The sequence below is a fragment of the Aptenodytes forsteri genome, unplaced genomic scaffold, assembly GCF_000699145.1.
Source record: "Aptenodytes forsteri isolate BGI_AS27 unplaced genomic scaffold, ASM69914v1 Scaffold21, whole genome shotgun sequence".
NCBI lineage: Eukaryota > Metazoa > Chordata > Aves > Sphenisciformes > Spheniscidae > Aptenodytes > Aptenodytes forsteri.
In genome coordinates, this window is record NW_008795521.1 from 756407 (window position 1) to 775524 (window position 19118).

The 19118-nt window shown below is 44.2% G+C and overlaps 1 protein-coding gene across 3 annotated transcripts in view; it reads left to right on the forward strand.

Moving 5' to 3' along the window:
- The window catches only part of DNAJB6 (DnaJ heat shock protein family (Hsp40) member B6), a 66139-nt gene extending 52161 nt beyond the window's left edge, over nucleotides 1–13978 (forward strand). For 2 of the 3 annotated variants that reach the window (XM_009281839.2, XM_009281840.2), the window contains exon 9: nucleotides 4077–5234. In XM_009281839.2, coding sequence (XP_009280114.1) covers nucleotides 4077–4390 — 314 coding nt within the window. In that variant the 3' untranslated portion in view covers nucleotides 4391–5234. Of the gene's footprint in view, nucleotides 1–4076; nucleotides 5235–12343 lie in introns of those variants that run through there. The other variant, XM_009281841.2, reaches the window with a different exon arrangement.
- Nucleotides 13979–19118: the final 5140 nt, after the last annotated feature.

Genomic DNA, 19118 nt, shown 5'->3' on the forward strand with positions numbered 1-19118 from the left:
TTAATCTTTTCAATACTTAAAGGGGGCTTATAAGAAAGATGGGGACAGACTTTTTAATAGGGCCTGTAGTGATAGGACAAGGGGGTAATGGTTTTAAACTAAAAGAGGGTAGATTTAGACCAGATATAAGGAAGAAATTTTTTACACTGAGGGTGGTGAAACACTGGCACAGGTTGCCCAGAGAGGTGGTGGATGCCCCATCCCTGGAAACATTCCAGGTCAGGTTGGACGGGGCTCTGAGCAACCTGATCTAGTTGAAGATGTCCCTGCCCACGGCAGGGGGGTTGGACTAGATGACCTTTAGAGGTCCCTTCCAACCCAAACTATTCTATGATTCTATGATTTAGCTGCAAAATGTGCTGCCTGCGTAGTGGTGGGGGGAGCGGCTCTGCATCCCGCCAGGGGTCCGCCGTGGGGCGAAGGACGGGTAGGGGCAGGTGCAGACAGCCCAGAAATAGGAAGTACAAGTTATTCTTCAGGAGGAAAACTGGGTAACTTTGTAGTCTAATCAAAGTTAATAAACTGTTTGACTTCAGTTGCCACTGCATTACGTGGTTGTGGCATGCAGATGCAGCCCCTCTGGTGTGCCGATGCTTTCACAGCGTACCCCAAACAGCAGAGCGATGCTGAGGGCAGCTTAAGACGGAATTTTCTTGCAGTGTAACACAGGTCAGCTCAGCTTAGCAAAAATGCTAATTACAAATGCTTGATGACAGAAAGTTAAGGAGCTTACGAGGAAAGGTTTAACACAAACTTCCAAAGGGATGCTGGCTCCCTGAGTTCAATACTGAAGAGTTGTGCTCTAGGTTTTAGCATAGATTGCCACCTCTTTTGGGGCAAACGGTGGGTTTGAACAAGTTTGCAAGCAGTCCCTTCACCACTTGATCTCAGCGGATGGTGTCGAAGCATTTCCTACTGATTCTCACCCTCAGCCACGAGCCCTTTCCTTGCGCTTCAGCTGCAGCTGTGTTGCACAGATAAACCCCAAGCAGGAGCAGCCAGATCCTGCACCTCGGACCGGTGCAGGCAGAGCAGGCAGCGTGCCGGCAGCACCAAGCACAGTCAGGGCTCTCCTGGGTTCGTTGGGCTGGTGCAGCACCTTCAGCTGATGTGATGGTGCAGTGCAAGGTCCAGCTTTGGGAGTTAGTTTTGGATAATTTTTGAAGGAAAGGGAAATATGCATTACAGGAATTGTCTGTCTGTGGGGTTTTTTTCTTGGTGTATCATCTTTCATGGAGCAACTGAACTATGAACTCCACTGGAGGAGGGGACAGTCCTTCCTCTGGGCCATTTGCAGAAGAGCTGCAGGTGGAGGACACCCCAGGCAAAGCCCTAGAGAAGGCGTATCATGACTCTTTATAGACAAAAAGTGGCATAGTTGTGAGGACTTGTCCCAAAACTCACAGGAGGTGTGTAACAGGCAGGTACCGTCGTTTTCCAGAGTCAGAGCTGTGCTCATATCATCAGGAGCTGAAGGCTAAAACCTACTCTGGAAAGCAGCTCTCATGGGATTTAGTAAAGCAGGACAAGCTCTCCTGCCTCTTCTCTAGGTTGCAGCTGATTTAATTGGAGTATGGAATATCTTTTGCATTTTTATATTTTATTTTAAGTTGGACTCAAGCAGTGAGTGCTTGCTGGAAGATCTTTCTGCGACTTCATTAGGTGGTCAGCATTGTGGGGTTGGTGGCACAGCTCAGCTCCCAGAGCAAGGGAGCTCTGCGGGAGCGTTCACTGCAAGCAGCAGATCGAGGACGCGTCAGGGTGCAAGAGGGCCAGCATGCAGCGATGCTGCGGGTACGTCACCAGGGACGAGCAAGATTATTTTGAATTCTTCCAGTGTTAAGCTGTGCCTTTCACACCAGCTGAATTAGACTAAAGGTGCTGAGATTGATCTCTAGTGTAGTTAGGAGTAATTTATTGGGGTGTGTGTAGAGCATCTGATTTAATACTTAACTGCATTAAGTGTTAGTGTCTCTGATCGGGGTGTCTCTGCGATGCGCGCACACAGAGCTTCGAGGCGGCCTCAGCACATTTCTCATTCCTGCATCTGCTTGCCGATATAAATTTTAAACATGCATCAAGCAAGATTTTGCACATTAAAAAGAAAGCCATGCAGTTTGTGTTTCCATGGGAGGGGAGGGATCTCCTATTTCTGGTGCACTGTAATTTGTTAGGAAGTGAACTCTCTTGACTGGTTTTTGTATGCGCAACTGGTGTACATGGGTTTCCTATGCTTTTTTTTTTAACTCCTGGCATTTTATAGGCTTCATCTTCGTAGACCTGGTATCATCAGACTGATACGTGCTTCAGTGCTGTTTGTATAGCGTGCAAAATCCCGTAGCCTCTTATGGGTAATGCCGGCAATTCTGCATCTGGCATTTTCTGAGCTTTTCCTTGCCTCTTGTAGCTGAAGCGCTGTGCCCCATGCAAGGGGAAAAAAGCCGTCCTGCCAGTCCTCTCCTACTGCAAGGAGAACCGCACACCCAGAGTTTTACACTGGTATGATGCAGGCAGGCGGTGTCTAAATGTGGAAATCCTTGGTGTAATCATCACTTGTGTTTTTGTCTTGCTTGCTTGTGCCTTCGGAAGTGCAGGAGACTCCAGGGTGAAAAAGTGTGAGCGTTGGGTGGGGGGGAATGGGCATTTAATCACCTGGGAAAAAGGGTCCTCTGCATAATATCCATGCACATCAGGCGCTCAAACGCACGGCGGGATGATGTGAGGCACGTCTTGGAGTCCTTTTCTCCTGCGAGGCCTCAGGTGCCGCATTGCACTGTGAAATGACTTTTTAAACATACCTTGCCTCCTTTTCCTCATGCCCTCAGAAGCATCTCCCCATGTACAATTACAAGGTAAAGACAATGCAACCTGTTTTGTTTGAAAGTGTCGGTGGTTTGGTGCACACAATGAAGTGGGCAATACTGCTCTTGTTCCTTACTGCATACGTGGTGCTTTTTCCATCTTCAAAGCATTTTCCAGCCATGAACTAAGAGCACACGCATTAGCTGAGGGCACACACCCCTCCCTAAGCAGCTGATGCCAGGCATATCCCAGGAAAAACTTCCAGAATGTGACACACCACTTTTGATGCAAATAAAATGACGCCGTATTTCATCAGCTCTATTAAAAGTACTTAAGTAATTGAATTAATGAAACTTTAAAAAGCCTTTAAGAGAGAAATGTGGTACGCACCTTTCTTCTCACTCTTTTCTTATTTTCCCCGTTGAATGTCTTTTGTTGGCTTTTTTTATTTGTTATCCTACTGTTTGCTTTTCGATGTGTGGTTTTGCTGGTGGTGTTTTTTTGTGTTATGATAGCTGATTTCTCTATTTTGCAGCATCGGTACTGTTATAGTTTCTGCAGCAAAGGAAAGCGTCATCTGCAAAGTAGCATGAGTATGACTGGAAATACCTCATCTCTCATATTAATTTTTGCAAACACTGGGTTTTTATTTCCATTGTGTTCATTCGCCTTTGCTGTGTGTACCTGCCTTGCCCCCTGGACTGTGCTCACCTCTTACATCTTCAACCCGATTTCCCATCTTCATGTGATCTTTCATGCTTCTCTAACCATCCTTCCAGCTGTGGATGACCAACGTCCAGCCCCTCTGAACCCACGTTGGCTTTGGTTTTTTCCCACCATCCCCGTAGCCAGCTTGGGTATTTCTTCCTCCTTCCCCCTGTAGCTTTTCCTTGAGCAGGGCCAACCCTTCCTAGGCAGGCAGTCCAGGCGAGGTGAGACAAGGTGACATGCTCTGCACAGAACAGAAATATCATCCAGGGCCACGCGCTCGGCTCACTCACCCTGCCTTTTGGGAAAAAGGAAACAGTGGCCCCAGAGCTGTCATATCCAGCTGACTTTTTTGGGTGGCTCCAGTGTGGTGAGAGGCCACTGATGGAGCTTTCTGCTCCGGACGCTCCCCGATCTGTAGGTAGACAGGAGTATCTGTGAGCTAACAACAGCCAAGGCAGTAGTTTAGTGACACCCAATTTCCAGCCCAGTTTCAGTTTTTATTTCAGGCTAAATTTAAGCATTTTGGGTGCGGCTCACATTTCTTCCACTCTTTGCTTTTTCAGGGGAGGCAGATGAAGAAGCCTTTGCTGAGGAGTGCAGACGGAGAGGACAACACGCCCTGCCTTTCCAGCCGACCAACCCTCGCCTGCTAAAGTCTCACAAGCCTGCCAGTTCCCCCAAATATGCCTATCATTACAATAGCGATGAGGTGGAAGAACAAGATAGAAGCCGGGTTACAAGCAGCTTGGAGACCCCTTTTTATTTATCAGGTGTGCACAAGCATGTTGATGAGAAATGCGCAGAAAAGGAGCCATCAGCTAGTCAAAAGGAAAAAACAAAAAGCCAAGCAAGAGGTTGTTGCTGTGTGTTGACTTAATGTTAGCTCCCCAGTAGATAATAAATGGCAGCTTGTGTGCCTTCATCCTGCATTAGCTCTCCTCTTCAATTTAGTCTAGTCTAGATTCACAAATGCCCTGGGATATTCAAGGATCCAGGGCAAATACTGTTATGCTGCTGAAGTGCCTATGCTCTTTGTTCTTAAAAGTGAAGGCCTTTTAGAGATTAACTAACCACAGTATTTTGCACATTCATTTATTTAAATTGCGCTTGGCTTCCTTGCCGAAGGAGAAGTTCAGCAACTTGATATTATTTCTGGAAGCTGCAATTTTAGGCACCTAAATCCTAATAGAGAGGGCTAAGACTGTTCAGGTGAACACAAAAGTGCGGTGATTGTCCCGGTTATTTTTGGAAGCAATTAGTCCTTTCATATATTTCCTGTCTGTAATGTTTCGGCAATATAGTCCAGAGGCTATCTTGGGCAACAAAGTCCTCATAACTACTTGATTTAATTTGAACCTGTGGTCAAAGATCATCCAGGACTGCCAGGACAGGTTTTTCTGAAACATGAAGATGCTTTTCTACTCGGATGCCCAAACCAAGGGCCCTTCTCAGTAGTGCTGAATTAGGTGAAGTGCTGGGAAGCGAGAGCGTATGAGGCTCCTCAGGGTGGTAAACACAGCGCATGAAAAACATGCACTGTACCCCAAAACATGCACTCACATACTCCCAGTGCTGTACCAACTCCTGCGGCGTTTATGAGCCTTTAAATCTAAGTGTCTTCTGTACGGAAGACCTGAAGATATCATGTGGATGACAGCTTGAAAAAAAGGAAACATTCAGATAAATGTCTTCCTGATCAGTTGCTGGAAGTTTTGTCTCTTTAGGGATGGCTAAGTTGAATCTTTTCAAAAAAAAAAAAAAAAAAAAAAAAAAAAAAAAAAAAAAAAAAAAAAAAAAAAAAAAAAAAAAAAAAAAGTTTAAAATTTCTCTACAGAAGCCTGGATGTAACCTCTGGGCTGATGTTCTGAAATCTCCCATGCAAGGGTTACAGGTTTTGTCTCCTGTGCTGGTAGCTGTCAAAACAAAACTTTGGCTCTGCATTTGGAGACTTGAGGTTCTCTGCAATCATAACAATACTTTGTAGTGGTTTCCAAAGAGCGTCTGAGTTTGACACGCACCTTGCAATTTTTGGAGCGATTTTTAAGACCGCTTAGGACTTCTTGCTGTGAATCTATTTATGCTCCAAGACGCACAAGTTTGCAATTAAAATGAATTTCCAGAGGTATTTGCACAATCACAAAATCCTCTCTTCTACCAGTAGATTGTGAGTTACCAGAAAAGGTTCGGGGTGAAAACTTGATTACAGTAAGACTAAGATTTTACTGTTGCTTTAAATGTTTTGCCTACTGTTCCCCTGATGGACAGGGCTGCTGAAGGACTGGTTGAGTCAGTCATAAAAACCTACGTGAGTGTCTTAATCCCTCCCTGGGCAGTTTGTGCACGAGCCCTGGCCAATAATGCCATTTTTGATGGGTGTTCACCTCTGCCGACTGCCTTGCCCAGCAAGCAGGCTTCACCAGCACAGCTCTGTAATTATACAGACCACTTACTTGCTCCCGCTTGGCTTCTCATTGATCACTGCAACAGCTGCCGTGCTTACACGGGCCAGCGTTGGGAAAGAATAGCATCTTTTTCTGCCTTGGTCCAAAGCCCACTCGATTCAGTGGCAAATAGTTAAGTTCAGTGGCCTCAAACTGGGTGCCGTTCCACCGTGAATCAGACGGTTTTGCCACTGCTGGCGTGTGGCTCTTGGCAGCAAGACTGCACGGCAGTTTTAGACGTTGTCCCAGTTAGAGCACCTCAAGCAAATCCTCAGTCGTCAGTGATTCACCTGCAGTGAAATGGTTTTCTTTTCCCAGCTCTAAGTGTGGGAATGTTTAATTTTAAGTCTGTAGCAATTTAAATGAAGGAAAAGGGGATAAGTTTCATCTTGACTGTGTGGTGGGGAATCCCTCTGGAAGTGGCTGCCTCTCTCTAGCGCCCAAGGAGAAAGGCTGGCTAACTCGTTTGGACTGGCAACCGATATCCAGAGGTGAGATGAATCCTCTCCTTAGTCAGGATTTCCATTCATTATAGTGGGGTTTTAATAAAAAAAAAGAGTTAAATTTGATTCTCCATCTAACACTGACACTTTGCGTTTTAGTAGAAATTGCTCTGGGTTTCCTGTTGTTCCTGGTTTCATAATAGCCTTTAGAATAAAACTTGTACTCTGAAGTCGCTGTGTATCTCAAACAGTGCTCTAGCTCCACCCAAGTAATTTTTTAATAAGAATTCAGATACTACGAGTAATGCACTGCCTGATTGTATGATGTATGGCTGACTGGTGATATCCAAGCTGTACCAAAGTGGTATTAATGCCAGCAGAGACCTGGGGGTTACAGCCACTAATGGTAGGGGTAGCGGTAACTACCCCTAAAAACCTGCTTCTCTGGATTTGAGAGTTTTGATCTTTATCTAGCAAGAATGGTTGAAATGTTTAATTGTTAAAATACTGAAAAATATACGATATGAAAGATCATTATTTGCAAGATAATATTGCAAGGTTTGCTCTTCCTTTTGAATGAAATAGCTTGCATTAACCTAAAACTTACAACATTAATAATTCATTTTTGCTGCATTTTCACCCGCTGGCATCTCTGAAAAGGAAACCACTTTAAAAGAACTATCTTAACTAATCTTGATCCTTTCCTGGCATGGATTCCTCTGCTGGAAAGTTGAGCTATTTGTACTTTATTACATCTTTAATGCAGTCTCTGTTCTTTTTACCGACATACAGTTTCCTGAGTTACACATTACTAACTAATAAAATTGATGTGCTTGGTTACCCAAACTAATTACCATATAATTCCCTCACATACTTGTATTTGGGCATGTAATGGAAAGAGAAAGGAAAGCAAAGCCACTGTTTTCTGTGGAAATCTAATAGGCGAGGAATGCTGGAGGTGGGAGGGAGTTCACTCTCCCTTTGCTCCACATCCCCTGGCTGCAACTGTGCGTGAGTGGGACGGGGTAACAGACATACTCTTCTGCGGGCGGAGGGTGGGAAGACTGGCTGGTGGATTTGGAGGCTGGGTCCTTGTTCCCTGGCTTAGCCAGAGCTGCCTGCACGCATATCTTTTTGGCTGCTAGTACGAGAGCATCCCGTTACCCATTTGCTTCCCATAGAAGGTGACTGGGTTGCACATGGAAGGGCTCCCAAGGCTGCATAGCCTGGCAAGCTTTTGCTTGCCATGTGGGAGTAAAACCTTGGACTCTATTTAGTAATAGTGTTACCTTAATTAATAGCAGGCGAGCAGGTTGTATCCGGCTTGGTATGTTCTTGTAGCAATTCTAGGCAGAATTGGTAATGAAAATAGCATGGTGAGCAAGCATGAATGAAGGCCCCAGTAAGTTGCTAAAGCTTTTCAGTCCCCTAAAACATCAAAGTTGGAATTACATCACTGGGTTGGCCAGTGAAACTGGAGAACTTGGCCCTTGGATTTAACAGTGCAGATAATTAAATAGTGGAGCAGCATACCTAGACGGGGTGGGATGGTTTGTCACCTCAGGTCTTTATGTAAAGGCGGGTTCTCTCTCCGCAATCTCTGGCATGGGCAGGAGCTGTGGATGAGGCGAGAGAATTAATAGGTCAAATTGTGGTGTGTGTTGGGCAGTAGCTCTGGCTGAAAGAAGGGAATGTGAAAGTGTAGTGTAAAGCTGTAATTGTAAATTGAGTCACACGCATGAAATTATACTGAAGCTGTGATCTGGGGTGAATTTTTGTATTGGCATATGCAAGTGTGGTCAGTCTAAAATAAGATGGTGGCTGCAACTCAGAAGTAAGCTAGCTACCTTTTGAAATAACAATTTGTTGTTTTGACTAGAGAGGTATTTCTAAGAGCAGAAAATTAGAAAGCACGCTACAGAACCCAACATGCACGCTCCCCACTGCCCTGTTAAAGCTCTGTGTGCATGTTGGAGCCATGACTGCTCTGCTGGTTTGAAGGAGGGCAAAAGAATGGCTGCAATCTTAGCAAAAACTTAGTAGTTCTTGAAAACCATTTTCTCTGGGACTTGAGCAGAAAGCATAAATCCCTCCCACCCCCAACCTCAGTGCTTCAGAGCCTGAAAGTGGAAGGAAGCTCCTCCAAAGTCTTCACCTTTGCAGGAGATCTATAAAAATCAGGCCATGGCCTTTATTACTGACTGATGTGGGTCAAGAAGCAGAAATGCAGCGTGTTAATCATCGGTCATGACTGAACACTGTTTCCTTCTGCTGACTCCCGCGCTCCCCTGTACTGGCAGAAGGCAGGTGGAGCAGACCCGTCGCTGCTCTCTGCATCCTGGTAAAGCAGGCAGACGTCGGGCAGGGCAGGAAGAAGTAGGTTACCACAAATGGGTTGGGTAGGAGCATTTTCCCCAGGACGCTTGCTTGTCCCTTTGGATCAATCGCTTGATATGCACGCTCCCTTGCAGTTGCCTCCCAAGAATGTGACGAGTTTCATAGTGACTGAACAAACCTGTGACTTTGGAGGTGCAGATGGCAGAGAAGTAGAAAGCTAGAAGGAAAGTCAATCTGGGACCCAGCAGAGAGGCTTCCCAATTTGTTTTGGTCCTTGCTGAGTGGCTGAGGGAGTTGCTACTAAGCATTGTTGGAAGTTGGTTTTGGTCTTCAGTAGCTTTTTGAAAGCTGGAATAGCTTCTGTGCTCTTTACGGTTCTTCTGGAAGTCGAAGAGAGGGGGATGAAATGGAAAGAGCGAGTCAGCAGATGCTGTTTGTTTTAGACAAGAATTATCCAGGTTGTAAGACAGGTGTAATTCCAAATGGTGTGGATTCTTGCTTCATCCATCTCTGCTCCTGGCAGCTGACAAAAGCAAGAATGTACTAAGTTAGGCTGATATCTATCTGCATTGGACTGAATCTGTTTTCCGACTGTCAAAGCTTGGGGAAGCTCTCAGCAACCTGTTCTCCCCCCACCCTTCTCTAAGACTCTCTATCTTAATGTAACACATTTCTAGACTTTAGATAGCTAACGATTGCTTCTAAGGGTGGAAATTTGCAAAGCCCATCTCCAAGGCCAGAACTGTTTGGCTGAAGCCAGTTCAGTCAGGGGACTAACTATGGGAAGTCTCCACGACTGCTTCGTGATGCTGGAGACTCACCAGGACACAGGTTCACTGCAAATTAATCAAATAGTAATGGGGCTGCTGCTTCCTAATTCAGATTTTGTTCTCTCGTGACTTTGGGGCTAGTCTTGTAACCAAGGCAGCTAAATATGCTTTTAATTAGTGCTGGTTGAAGTATTCAAGTGAAATAAGCACCAAAGGGTTTCATCTTTAGTGTGCAATTTTTATTTTTACTAGGAGCTGCTTCACTTGTTCGGATCAGGTTTTTGGCTGTTATCACCCAGCATAGCATCACTAGCGCTAACAGACTGGCAAAGTTTGACCTATCCTTTCTTCTTAGGTGGGGGTAGAAAAGGAAATGGTCAAGAGTGAAATTATTTATCACAGCAGGCTCGAAACAGAAAAGACCTGGCAGTTTTCTCTTGAGAAATACTCTGTATTTGTGCGTTATCTCCTACTTTGTCCAATCTGTTTCTGTGTGTCAGTGATAACACTTGAAAGATTTCCACTTTTCACCCTTATCATTCCAGAGGCTGGTAGGAGACCATGTTGTCAAATGCCTAGATATCTTCATACCACATTATTTTAACATTTGAGTTGCTTCATTTAGAAGACAATGAATTATGTGGCATTCATTTCAAGTCATAATTTACATTGACTCACAGTCTTTTTAAGGAAGAGTTGCTAGAATTGCTTTCAAAATCTCAAAGATTTGAAGAAAATGGACTGTTGCAAAAAAAAAAAAGTATTATGATATAAAATAGCAGTATCAAATGCAATCATGCCTGTATGTGGAAGCCTTTTAAAAATACTGACAGTGTTTTGAGAATGAAAAATGAGCAAATTATGAAGCTAATAACCTGTTAGGGTTTAATGATCCTTTCCCAAATATCTGTGTTAATGTTTCATAGTTATTACATGAACTAGTTCTGATCATCTGATATGATGCTGTTTTTCCCTCCAGTAAAGGGAAGAATCCTTTGAATAACACCCTTCAGATGACTGATTCTCAAGAGTCAGCACGTCTCTTCCGCCTCCATTGGCCTCTGTGGGAAAGCAAAGAGATGCTTGAGCCCTTCTGGGATGTGTCCCCTACAGCAGTAAATTAAATGCCAAGGGGTCCTATTTTTGATGATGTATAGGTGACCGAGGGGCTGACATTGAAGTAAACTTCATGGATGGAGTTCTTAATTAGGAGATGTCCACGCAGTGTCCCCGGGGACAGGATTGGAGCTCAGGAGGGTGGCAGGGTGCAGGGAAAACGCAGCGTCATCTGCAATTCTGCAAAGCACTGCCAGTTTTTCTCTTCCTTAAACAATAAAACTGGTTTCTACTCTAACTTTGCGCAGGCTAATCGCTTATGGCAGAATTTCTAAATAAATATCCTGCTTCTTGGCTCAGATGATTGCAAAAGATGAAGTCATGCTGTTGATACAGTGTAGGAGCTAGAATGATAACCTAGGAACAGTTTCCTTTTGCTACAAGGGAGTGTATTTCCTCTAATGCATAAGCTTTTGATAATGTCTTAAGTGATTTTAGCCCAAAGACTATCTCGTGGTTCTCCCCAAGTCTTAAACTTAAACCGAAGAACTGCAGTTCTGCCGTGGGCACAACCCTAATTGCACTTGGGAGAAGCTCTGATTAGGAGCAAACTTCAGCCACAGCGTGGCTTCATACTCCTCTGCCCTCCCACCGCTTCCTTTTCCCGTCTTAATTTTGCTTTTGGTGCTAAATTGATGGAGAACCAGACGCGATGGTGACACGGCTTCCTCAGGGTCACATCTGCCTGCCTGCAGACAGAATGGGGGAAAGAAACAGATTTCCAGACAGGCAGAGCTGTGCCCTTCCTGGGCTGTTCCTCTGACTCCCAGCCTTGCCCCTCAGCGGGCTTGCAGGGGCTCCTCCGCTCCATGCTGGCCCCGTTCATCGGACTGTGCTGATTCCCAGTGGCGGAGCACCGCTGAGCTAAAAGATGCCTCCAGCTATCTCAAAGCATCACAGAATGAGTATCTGAGGGAAATGTTTGCTAGCTTCAAGTTCGGATTTAAGGTGCGCTTGGGTAGATGTGGTGTTGGTTCTGCACAGTTCACTGTCCGTGCAAGTCTGCTAGCAAGCTGCATTTTACTGCAAGTTTGGAGGAAAGAACGAGATGCAGAGCAAGAACTGTTTTCCATGCATCTTTGTGGGGAAAAAAATCGCTGAGATGATGATCACATGGCTGGAAGCTTGTGCCTACTGAACCTGTAGCAAATAGTTGTTGCTTGAACTTAATACTTTCATGCACCATTGGAGCTGCAGTAGAATATAACCTATGGTGCATAGTTAAGCGTGAGCAGGCTGATGACCTGCATATAAAATGCGTATTGGTAAACACTGAGCACCTTCTTATTTACTCAGGATTCTCGGCATTCCCTAGTCTTAAAATGGAAATGCAAATATCGTGGTAACTCTGACTACTGTGAGCAGGAAACGCCAGTACTTAAATAGCTCCTGCTGTATAAGTCTTACTTATGGCTTCCATTTTGAAGATTATCCTGGTTTTGCATGTGCTCTAATTTTGAAGCTTTTCCTGAATGGCTTTGAAGTCTTTTGAAAGTTCTCCAGATCGTTTCAAACTTCAAAGATTGATAGTGTTTTCTTTCTGTCCTATATAAGGGATATAGTAGAACTGGGGATATAGTAGAACTGATAATTTAAAAAACTATATTAGAAAGCCAGACCTTTTCTTTAAGATTCCTTAAACCATTCAGAGAATGTGTGCTTTTGCTAGAGGGAAAAGTCCATGAATGCTGTGAATAGTGTTTTACAAGCCATGTTTCCTCAGGACACAAAGAAGGCAGCAAGAGGAGGAAGCAGAAGCAGAGAGAGGAACAGAAGAAGAAGAAGTCAACCAAAGGGAGTTACTAAAATGGACTTCTCTGCTATGCTAATACCTTTATAATAATGACAACTTAATGTAACATTTGAGCACACTCTTTTGTGTATATTTTTTGATTGTTCACACTGCTAGCAAGGAAGTGACTCATGTTTAAAACTGTACTAAAATTGCACTATGTTACTGTTTTTAGTTTCACGGAGTGGCTTTCTTGCCAGTCAGGTTAGGGAATTCGAACGAGGCTGATCTTGGTTAGAAGTGTGTTATGTTTGAAGCGTTACAGAATTTCTTACCTCTTCCTTCCCTGGGACTAAAATGACTCTAGTCTAGTGTTTGTTTATTTGTTTTGTAGGATATAAAGGGTGTAATTGTGCAAATGCCTGTTTGTTTGATCACTCTGGCATCAACATCAGGCCTGTTGAAAGAAGAGTCCTATTCACTCATGTCATTGGGAATGGGATTGAGACGTGAGCTCTTATAGGGTAATTTATGCAAGCTTAATAAGTGACTTTTATGGCGGGTTTTTTTTTCCCCAAGCTGGGCAGCAAGGGTTTGTCCCTGCTATTAAAATGTTCCTTCATTTTAAATTCTATCATGGAGTTATATCCTCTGATTTTAAGAAACTTAGTGTAATGGTGGTCTCCTGTAAGCACTCCTACTGATTTCCTTAAGCATAGTTGACTCCCGATGAATCATTTAGTGAAATCATTCCTTATTTTAAAAGTTTATTTTCAGAACCTAGAGTCAAATGATCTAAGTGCTACTTTAAAACTGCTCTTTGTTTCTGCTGAGTAGGTTTTAGATAACAAACATTTTTCAGCATCCGTATAAGATTTTATCAAGTTGTTTCTGCAAAGAACTTACACCTATGTTACAAAGAACGTACACTTATGTATGAAAGCATTTTGCATCGGTTTTATTGCAGGACTAGTTTTTTTTTTAGCTTGAAAAGATGTCTTCAATTTAAAAGAAATGTGTATTTTTGGGCAAGATTACTTCCTTGCTTCCCATACTTGTCTCATGTGCATGACACATTGCTTCTCTTAACCTTTTAGTTTGTACAGAGCCCTTCCGTTGCCTTAAGCATTTACCTGCATGTTTCTTGTCAGTATGTTGCCTCTTCTTTTTAACCTCCAAGTAGGAGTTAGCAGCTTATGGTTTTGTTTTGTTTCTTTTGTTCTTCCTCTCGCCGATACGTTGTAGATGTAACAGACTTAAACCTGGCAATATTGAAAGTCCACAGTTCCTGGAGAAACTCACTCATCCTAACGTTTAAAAGATGTAGCAATGCACATAATGGTGTAAGGAAGAAGCTAAACAGAAAAATCAAGTCTGCATTCTAGCATGGTTTGATATAACAAATTCTGGTGTCTCTGGTATCTGAACGGTTTAGCTTCAAATGCTTACAGTACCCAATGTAACCCTATGCAAACATATAACCATACATGAACTCTGTTAGGGTATTTAAATTATGGTTAATATGAAATAAGACTGAGTACCGGTTTTCTGTCACTTAAGTACCACTTTTTTTTGTTTTGTGCAGTGTTACTAATATTTAAAAATAAAGAAAATTCTCCTTTATACTTTGTCCTCTTGCACTGTACTGTAGACTGGAGCTGGCATCAGTTCTTCATGTTTAGTTTCAATTAAAGTTTAGGCTGTAAGCACAAGGGGGAGAGTCTGCATTCACAAAACGCCCACAAGCATACCAAGTTATTCTTTTTGCTAAATCCATGAGCAAGTCGATACAGTCCCTGCATCAAATGGCTGATTCTGGAAAATGAGGGTTTGTTCTGGCTGGAAACATCACTGTAAGGAGCGTATACCTCAAACGGAGCTTGCACATTTGCCGTGCAAGGAACATTCATCCTGGATAATACACAACACTTTGACTTGCATCCCATTTAGTGCGCTTTCTGCACTCTGGGGGAAGTCGCCCCAGTACATATGCCAATTTTAAGCTATTAGCGCTCCTTATTTGTTGGGAAAATGGTGCGTGCTTTGGAAAAGCAGGAGGGGTGGAGGAAGGGAGAGGTGACACCAGCATAGGGCTGGTCTCCCCCGGGCTGTCCCTGTGCTGTGAGCAGCCTCATGTCATAAGGCAGAGAGGCTCCGGATCAAGAACGTGCCTTGAAGAGTTAGAGCAGACTGGGATTTGGTACATAAGTATCTTCTTGACTCTGATTCCTGTGTTAGGCTTGAAGGAGGAGGATAGAGCATTAATTAGTTAGGAGACCTGAAGGTAGGCTCTAAATTAGTCAGGAAGCCTGTCTCACCAAGGGCATCCTTATCCCACTGGAAGGGTGCTGCCGTGCTTGCAGCTGTGCTGCTGCACCCTGTGCCTCCCGCGGGGGGAAACTCCTGAGAAACAGAGTCCCCAGAGGAGGGAACCACAGGCATAATCTTTCCTATAACTACCTAGAGTCTGCCCAAACTTGCCCAGAAATTAAGACATGTGGGCCCATGGCCATTGAGCCTAATTCCTTCCTTCTCAGCCTGATTATTTCTGGATTTTAACTGCAGGGTAACGGCTTAACTGAGCACCGTGAAGCAGGGTTGTCAGCCTGTGCTCACATGGCTATGCTGCTTGCAGGACAGCCTGGACGTGGTGCCACGTCTGCCACGTACGTATGAGCAGGCATGTATGTGGGTCTCGTATCCCAGTGCATCCATCTGCCAAAGGTGAAGGCTGCATGATGATACGGTTACTTAAAGTATGTGTTGGGGCAGGAAAAATGCAGGTGGGCGTGAGACACCACAACTGATAACAGATGATGCTGGCCCAAGAATGGCTGTGAATAAATGTCTTGTGAAAGTTGGAAAGAGATTCCTGACCATCCTACAACACTTCTGTGGAAGAGCTGAGGACAGAAACAGAGCTAGTTTAAATACAGATCTGACATGATTTATGAAATATATTGCAAAATGTTTCTTTACAGAGCAGATACCTGGGCTCAGAGACCACAGTGTTTTCAATCCCTTTTAGTATCCCATAGGAAAATTAAATTATTGGGGTAGAGAACACACAGTAAGTTGAGTAACAGCATAATTAAAATGATACACTGAAAACAAAACAATTTTCTCTTAAGATAGTGGGACACAATCACAAACAAGCAAAATATGGGCAGATAAGAGTTCCTGCTCCTCACTTGGAAGCTGCCACTATGAAAACGGTTTAAATTCAGTTGTTTTTCCACACCTTTTAGAGATCTGCACAGTCTGGTCTTTGAACTAAGGTTTGGCCAGACTTTGATCCTAAATAAATGATCTCAGAGAGTGTAGGTGTCAAAATGATAATGTATTTTTCAAGTTTTTGCCCAGTCTCTGCTCAGTGCTGCTGCCTACCTCTGTGGGCAGCTTTCGGACCTGTAAACCCTACTTCTAGAGATAACTCAAACCTCAGGTTTTCTCTGTCAGCTCAGCTGCCATTAGAGATACTTGCTTTTTTTCCCAAATTTCAGAACCATCTCATGATACTTTGTATGTATTTGTTGAAATACCACACTGAAAAGATGCTTCTTTTGAAAAGAAGAGAGCCAGATATCCACAAAATGTATAATCATCATTAGAGAAGCACTAAACTGCCTGTTTTCCCAATCACATCTGAAATGTGTGACTCGTACCCATTTGTTCTTCAGGAATGTTTCTAGATATGTGCCACCAAACTGGTGCCTAACAACTGGTGGGATTAGCTTGTTACTATATCAAATTTCATTGTTTTATTCTGCCTATACAGAAATGTATTAATTTCCATTTTTTTTCATTCATTTTGTGTGCCAGTTGCACTGGACTGTTTATTCCTGGGATGCACAGGTTAGTCCTTCCTGCATTTCAGATCTCAGTTATCTTCCTTCACGTGCAGTCCTGCTCCTTTATGTCTAGACTGAGCTCACATTTTAGTCTTCTCTCACATTACCTTGCTTGGGGAGCATCTTACTCCCCTGTAACTCACATATTGATGGGGAGGCGGGTGGTACAATTGCCCATGATTAGGTATATTTAATTCTCCTCTTCCCAATGAGCAAGCTGGAATCTGGTCTTAAGAGACTTTTTATCACTATTTGCAAGACTTTGCTCATTGCTACCTGTAGCACTGAAAACTCTAGGCGAGGCAAGGCAATTTTCTTCTCCACTGATGAGAATTAAAACAGGGCACTTAAAGCCATATACAGATCTCAGTTTTAATAAATGTTCATATTTGAAGCTATGATTGATTCAGCTGCCCTCCCTATGTTGCACACTTTGGCTTCTCACCATTTTTCTAGCCAAAAAGGATTAGGTGGGGTGTTGGGAAGTGTCAGGTTTGTTAAGTACCTTGTCGGTGCCCTCTTAGCCACCAGCTGTTAACTGACAGCAGGAGAAGCATTTCCAAAGCGGTTGAGCTGCCCGAGATGATGTTTCCAAGCATGGGGTAGGTTGCTCTCATCCCAACAAGCAGAAACTGCTCGTGTCATTTGGCACATCTTGAACTACAGTGTCAAGTATCCCAGACTTTCCTTCTGCCTCTTCCAGAAGGCCTCATGTTGTCACTGCAAAACCAGCCCAAAAAGCAAGAAGTGAGTGCAAGAGGAAGGTCAAAACACATGCTCTCATAACGAGTCTGAATGCTTTGATTTCAGGGAAACACCTCCATGTCTGCCTGGAAGTGATCACTGATTTTCTAGGATGTCTCCAAGGAGGGAACGGGACCTCACTGCACTGGCTGATGTTTAATTGCATCTCTTCAACGCCTGTTTCCATTGGCATGCACATACACCTTTCTACTTAAATAGCACACACAATTTTTTCCATCCCTTGTTTGGGAAGTGCTCATCCTTTGGTCAATGCAGAGCGGCTTGCTTGTTCTTTAGGCTGATGGTGGTTGCAATTTAATGAAGTCTTATGATACGGCAGATGTTATTTTTACATTATCTCAATATTAGAGGTTTGCAGTTGGGAAAATTTCTTTAACTTAAAAAGCAAAGTTTACTGCATGGTTTTTAAGCTGAAAGCTAACAGTGCAAAATGGTAGATGACTCCAAAGCCAGTAGGCAAATACACCTCTTAAATGTATTAGGTTAAAACTTATGAAATATATGTTTCTGCCTGATTTTTGGGGTCCCAATGTGTGACATCTTTGGATGCTTTAATATGTTAAGCTGAGCAGTGCTGGTTGCATATTGCTATGTGAGACCACGAGATAGGTTGAAGCTCCTTTAATAGACTGCACGCTCAGACCTGAGGAAGGGAAGGAGCTTTAAGGTGACATTAAGGAGCACTAAGCAGACACCTCCCACGGCACCTGGAAGGGACACTCACCAAAGGTGCATGACTTTATCCTGGCAGCAGGTGCAAGCCACAACCTGCCATACTGGTAGCGTTGTGACAACATGGGTTTTACCGCTTCAGGATTCAAGACCAGGAGGTAACCAGCACTAGAGCCTTCCCAGTGCTGTGAGTCACGCTTTATACCCATAAAAATGATCTGTCAGCTACCTGGCCCACTGTCCTGTCTTTGATAGTGACTAATGGTGGATGCCTAGGGGAGAGCACAGGAACAGGCTAAGCATGTAATTATACCTCACCAAAATGTTTTCCCAGCTGCGGCTCTCTCTGGGTCAGAGGCTCCTGGATCCAGAAATGGTCTTTCTGTTGCCTGGTATTTTTTTCCATTGACTTGTTCAATTGCCTCTTAACCTAGAAAACTGCTCAATACGAGTGTCGTATGGCAAGGGATTCCTCATCTGACACTGTTGGGTCATGAGATAGCCCCTGTGTTTTAAACCTCTCTCCTACAGCTTCCTTTGGTTTCTTCCCCTCGTCCATCCCGACATTGGAAGAGACACTGAACACTACATCCTCATTCACCTTTTCCATGCCACTCATGACTTTACACATTTCACTCATGCCAGCCTTTGATTAACTCTTTTATGGCTCAAGAGGTCTGGCATATTGAACCATTCCTCACAGAAAAGCCTCTTCCTACCTTTGATCACCCTCTCAGTTAGGTTAGGAAAGCTCGTTAAACAGTGGCTGTTGCTCAGCTCCATAAATTGTGATGACCTTCCGGATGAGCATGACTAGCATTTTAGCAACTTGCTAATACCCCGTTATCAGTCTGACAGAAAGAGAAAAAGGCCGTGCAAAGCCTGGGACGCAGGAAGAGCAGACGAACGCTTGAGACCCAGCTCTGATGCCCTCAGTCTCGCCAGGCTCTCACGGGCTCTGGAATGAGAACGCATGAGCTCATGGCAGCGATGGTATCTCCAGAGCGTGGTCCCACGCACCTTCACCCTAATTCCCACCCCCTCAGACGAAATCACATCACGGGGCATTCCTTGGCGGCTGATGGGACGCGCACCTCCTGACTCAGGCGCAGCTCCTGCCGCCGCTCATTGTTCCTCAGGCTGCAAGCGTTAACTGTCGTTAACTCTGCTTGGCTGGCAGGCTGGCAGCACACAGACTGCAGAGTAAGTGCTTTATTGTAAGAAGCGCCAGGTGCTGCCAATGCCAGTTTGCCTGCTCCCACCGAAAACCGGCGCTGGCTGTATGATCCCTGCCAACCAGGGAGATGTGTCCGGTAACCTTGGGAAGACACCTTGCTCCTGGTGTGACACATCCCTGCAGGCAGCGCCTGGAGACGTGGGCAGTGCGACTCCACACGTCCCTGATTTCTGCAGCGCTGCCTCTGGCAGCACAACAGCTTTTCCACTTCTAACCCCTTTTTATCTAATATGCAGACGGT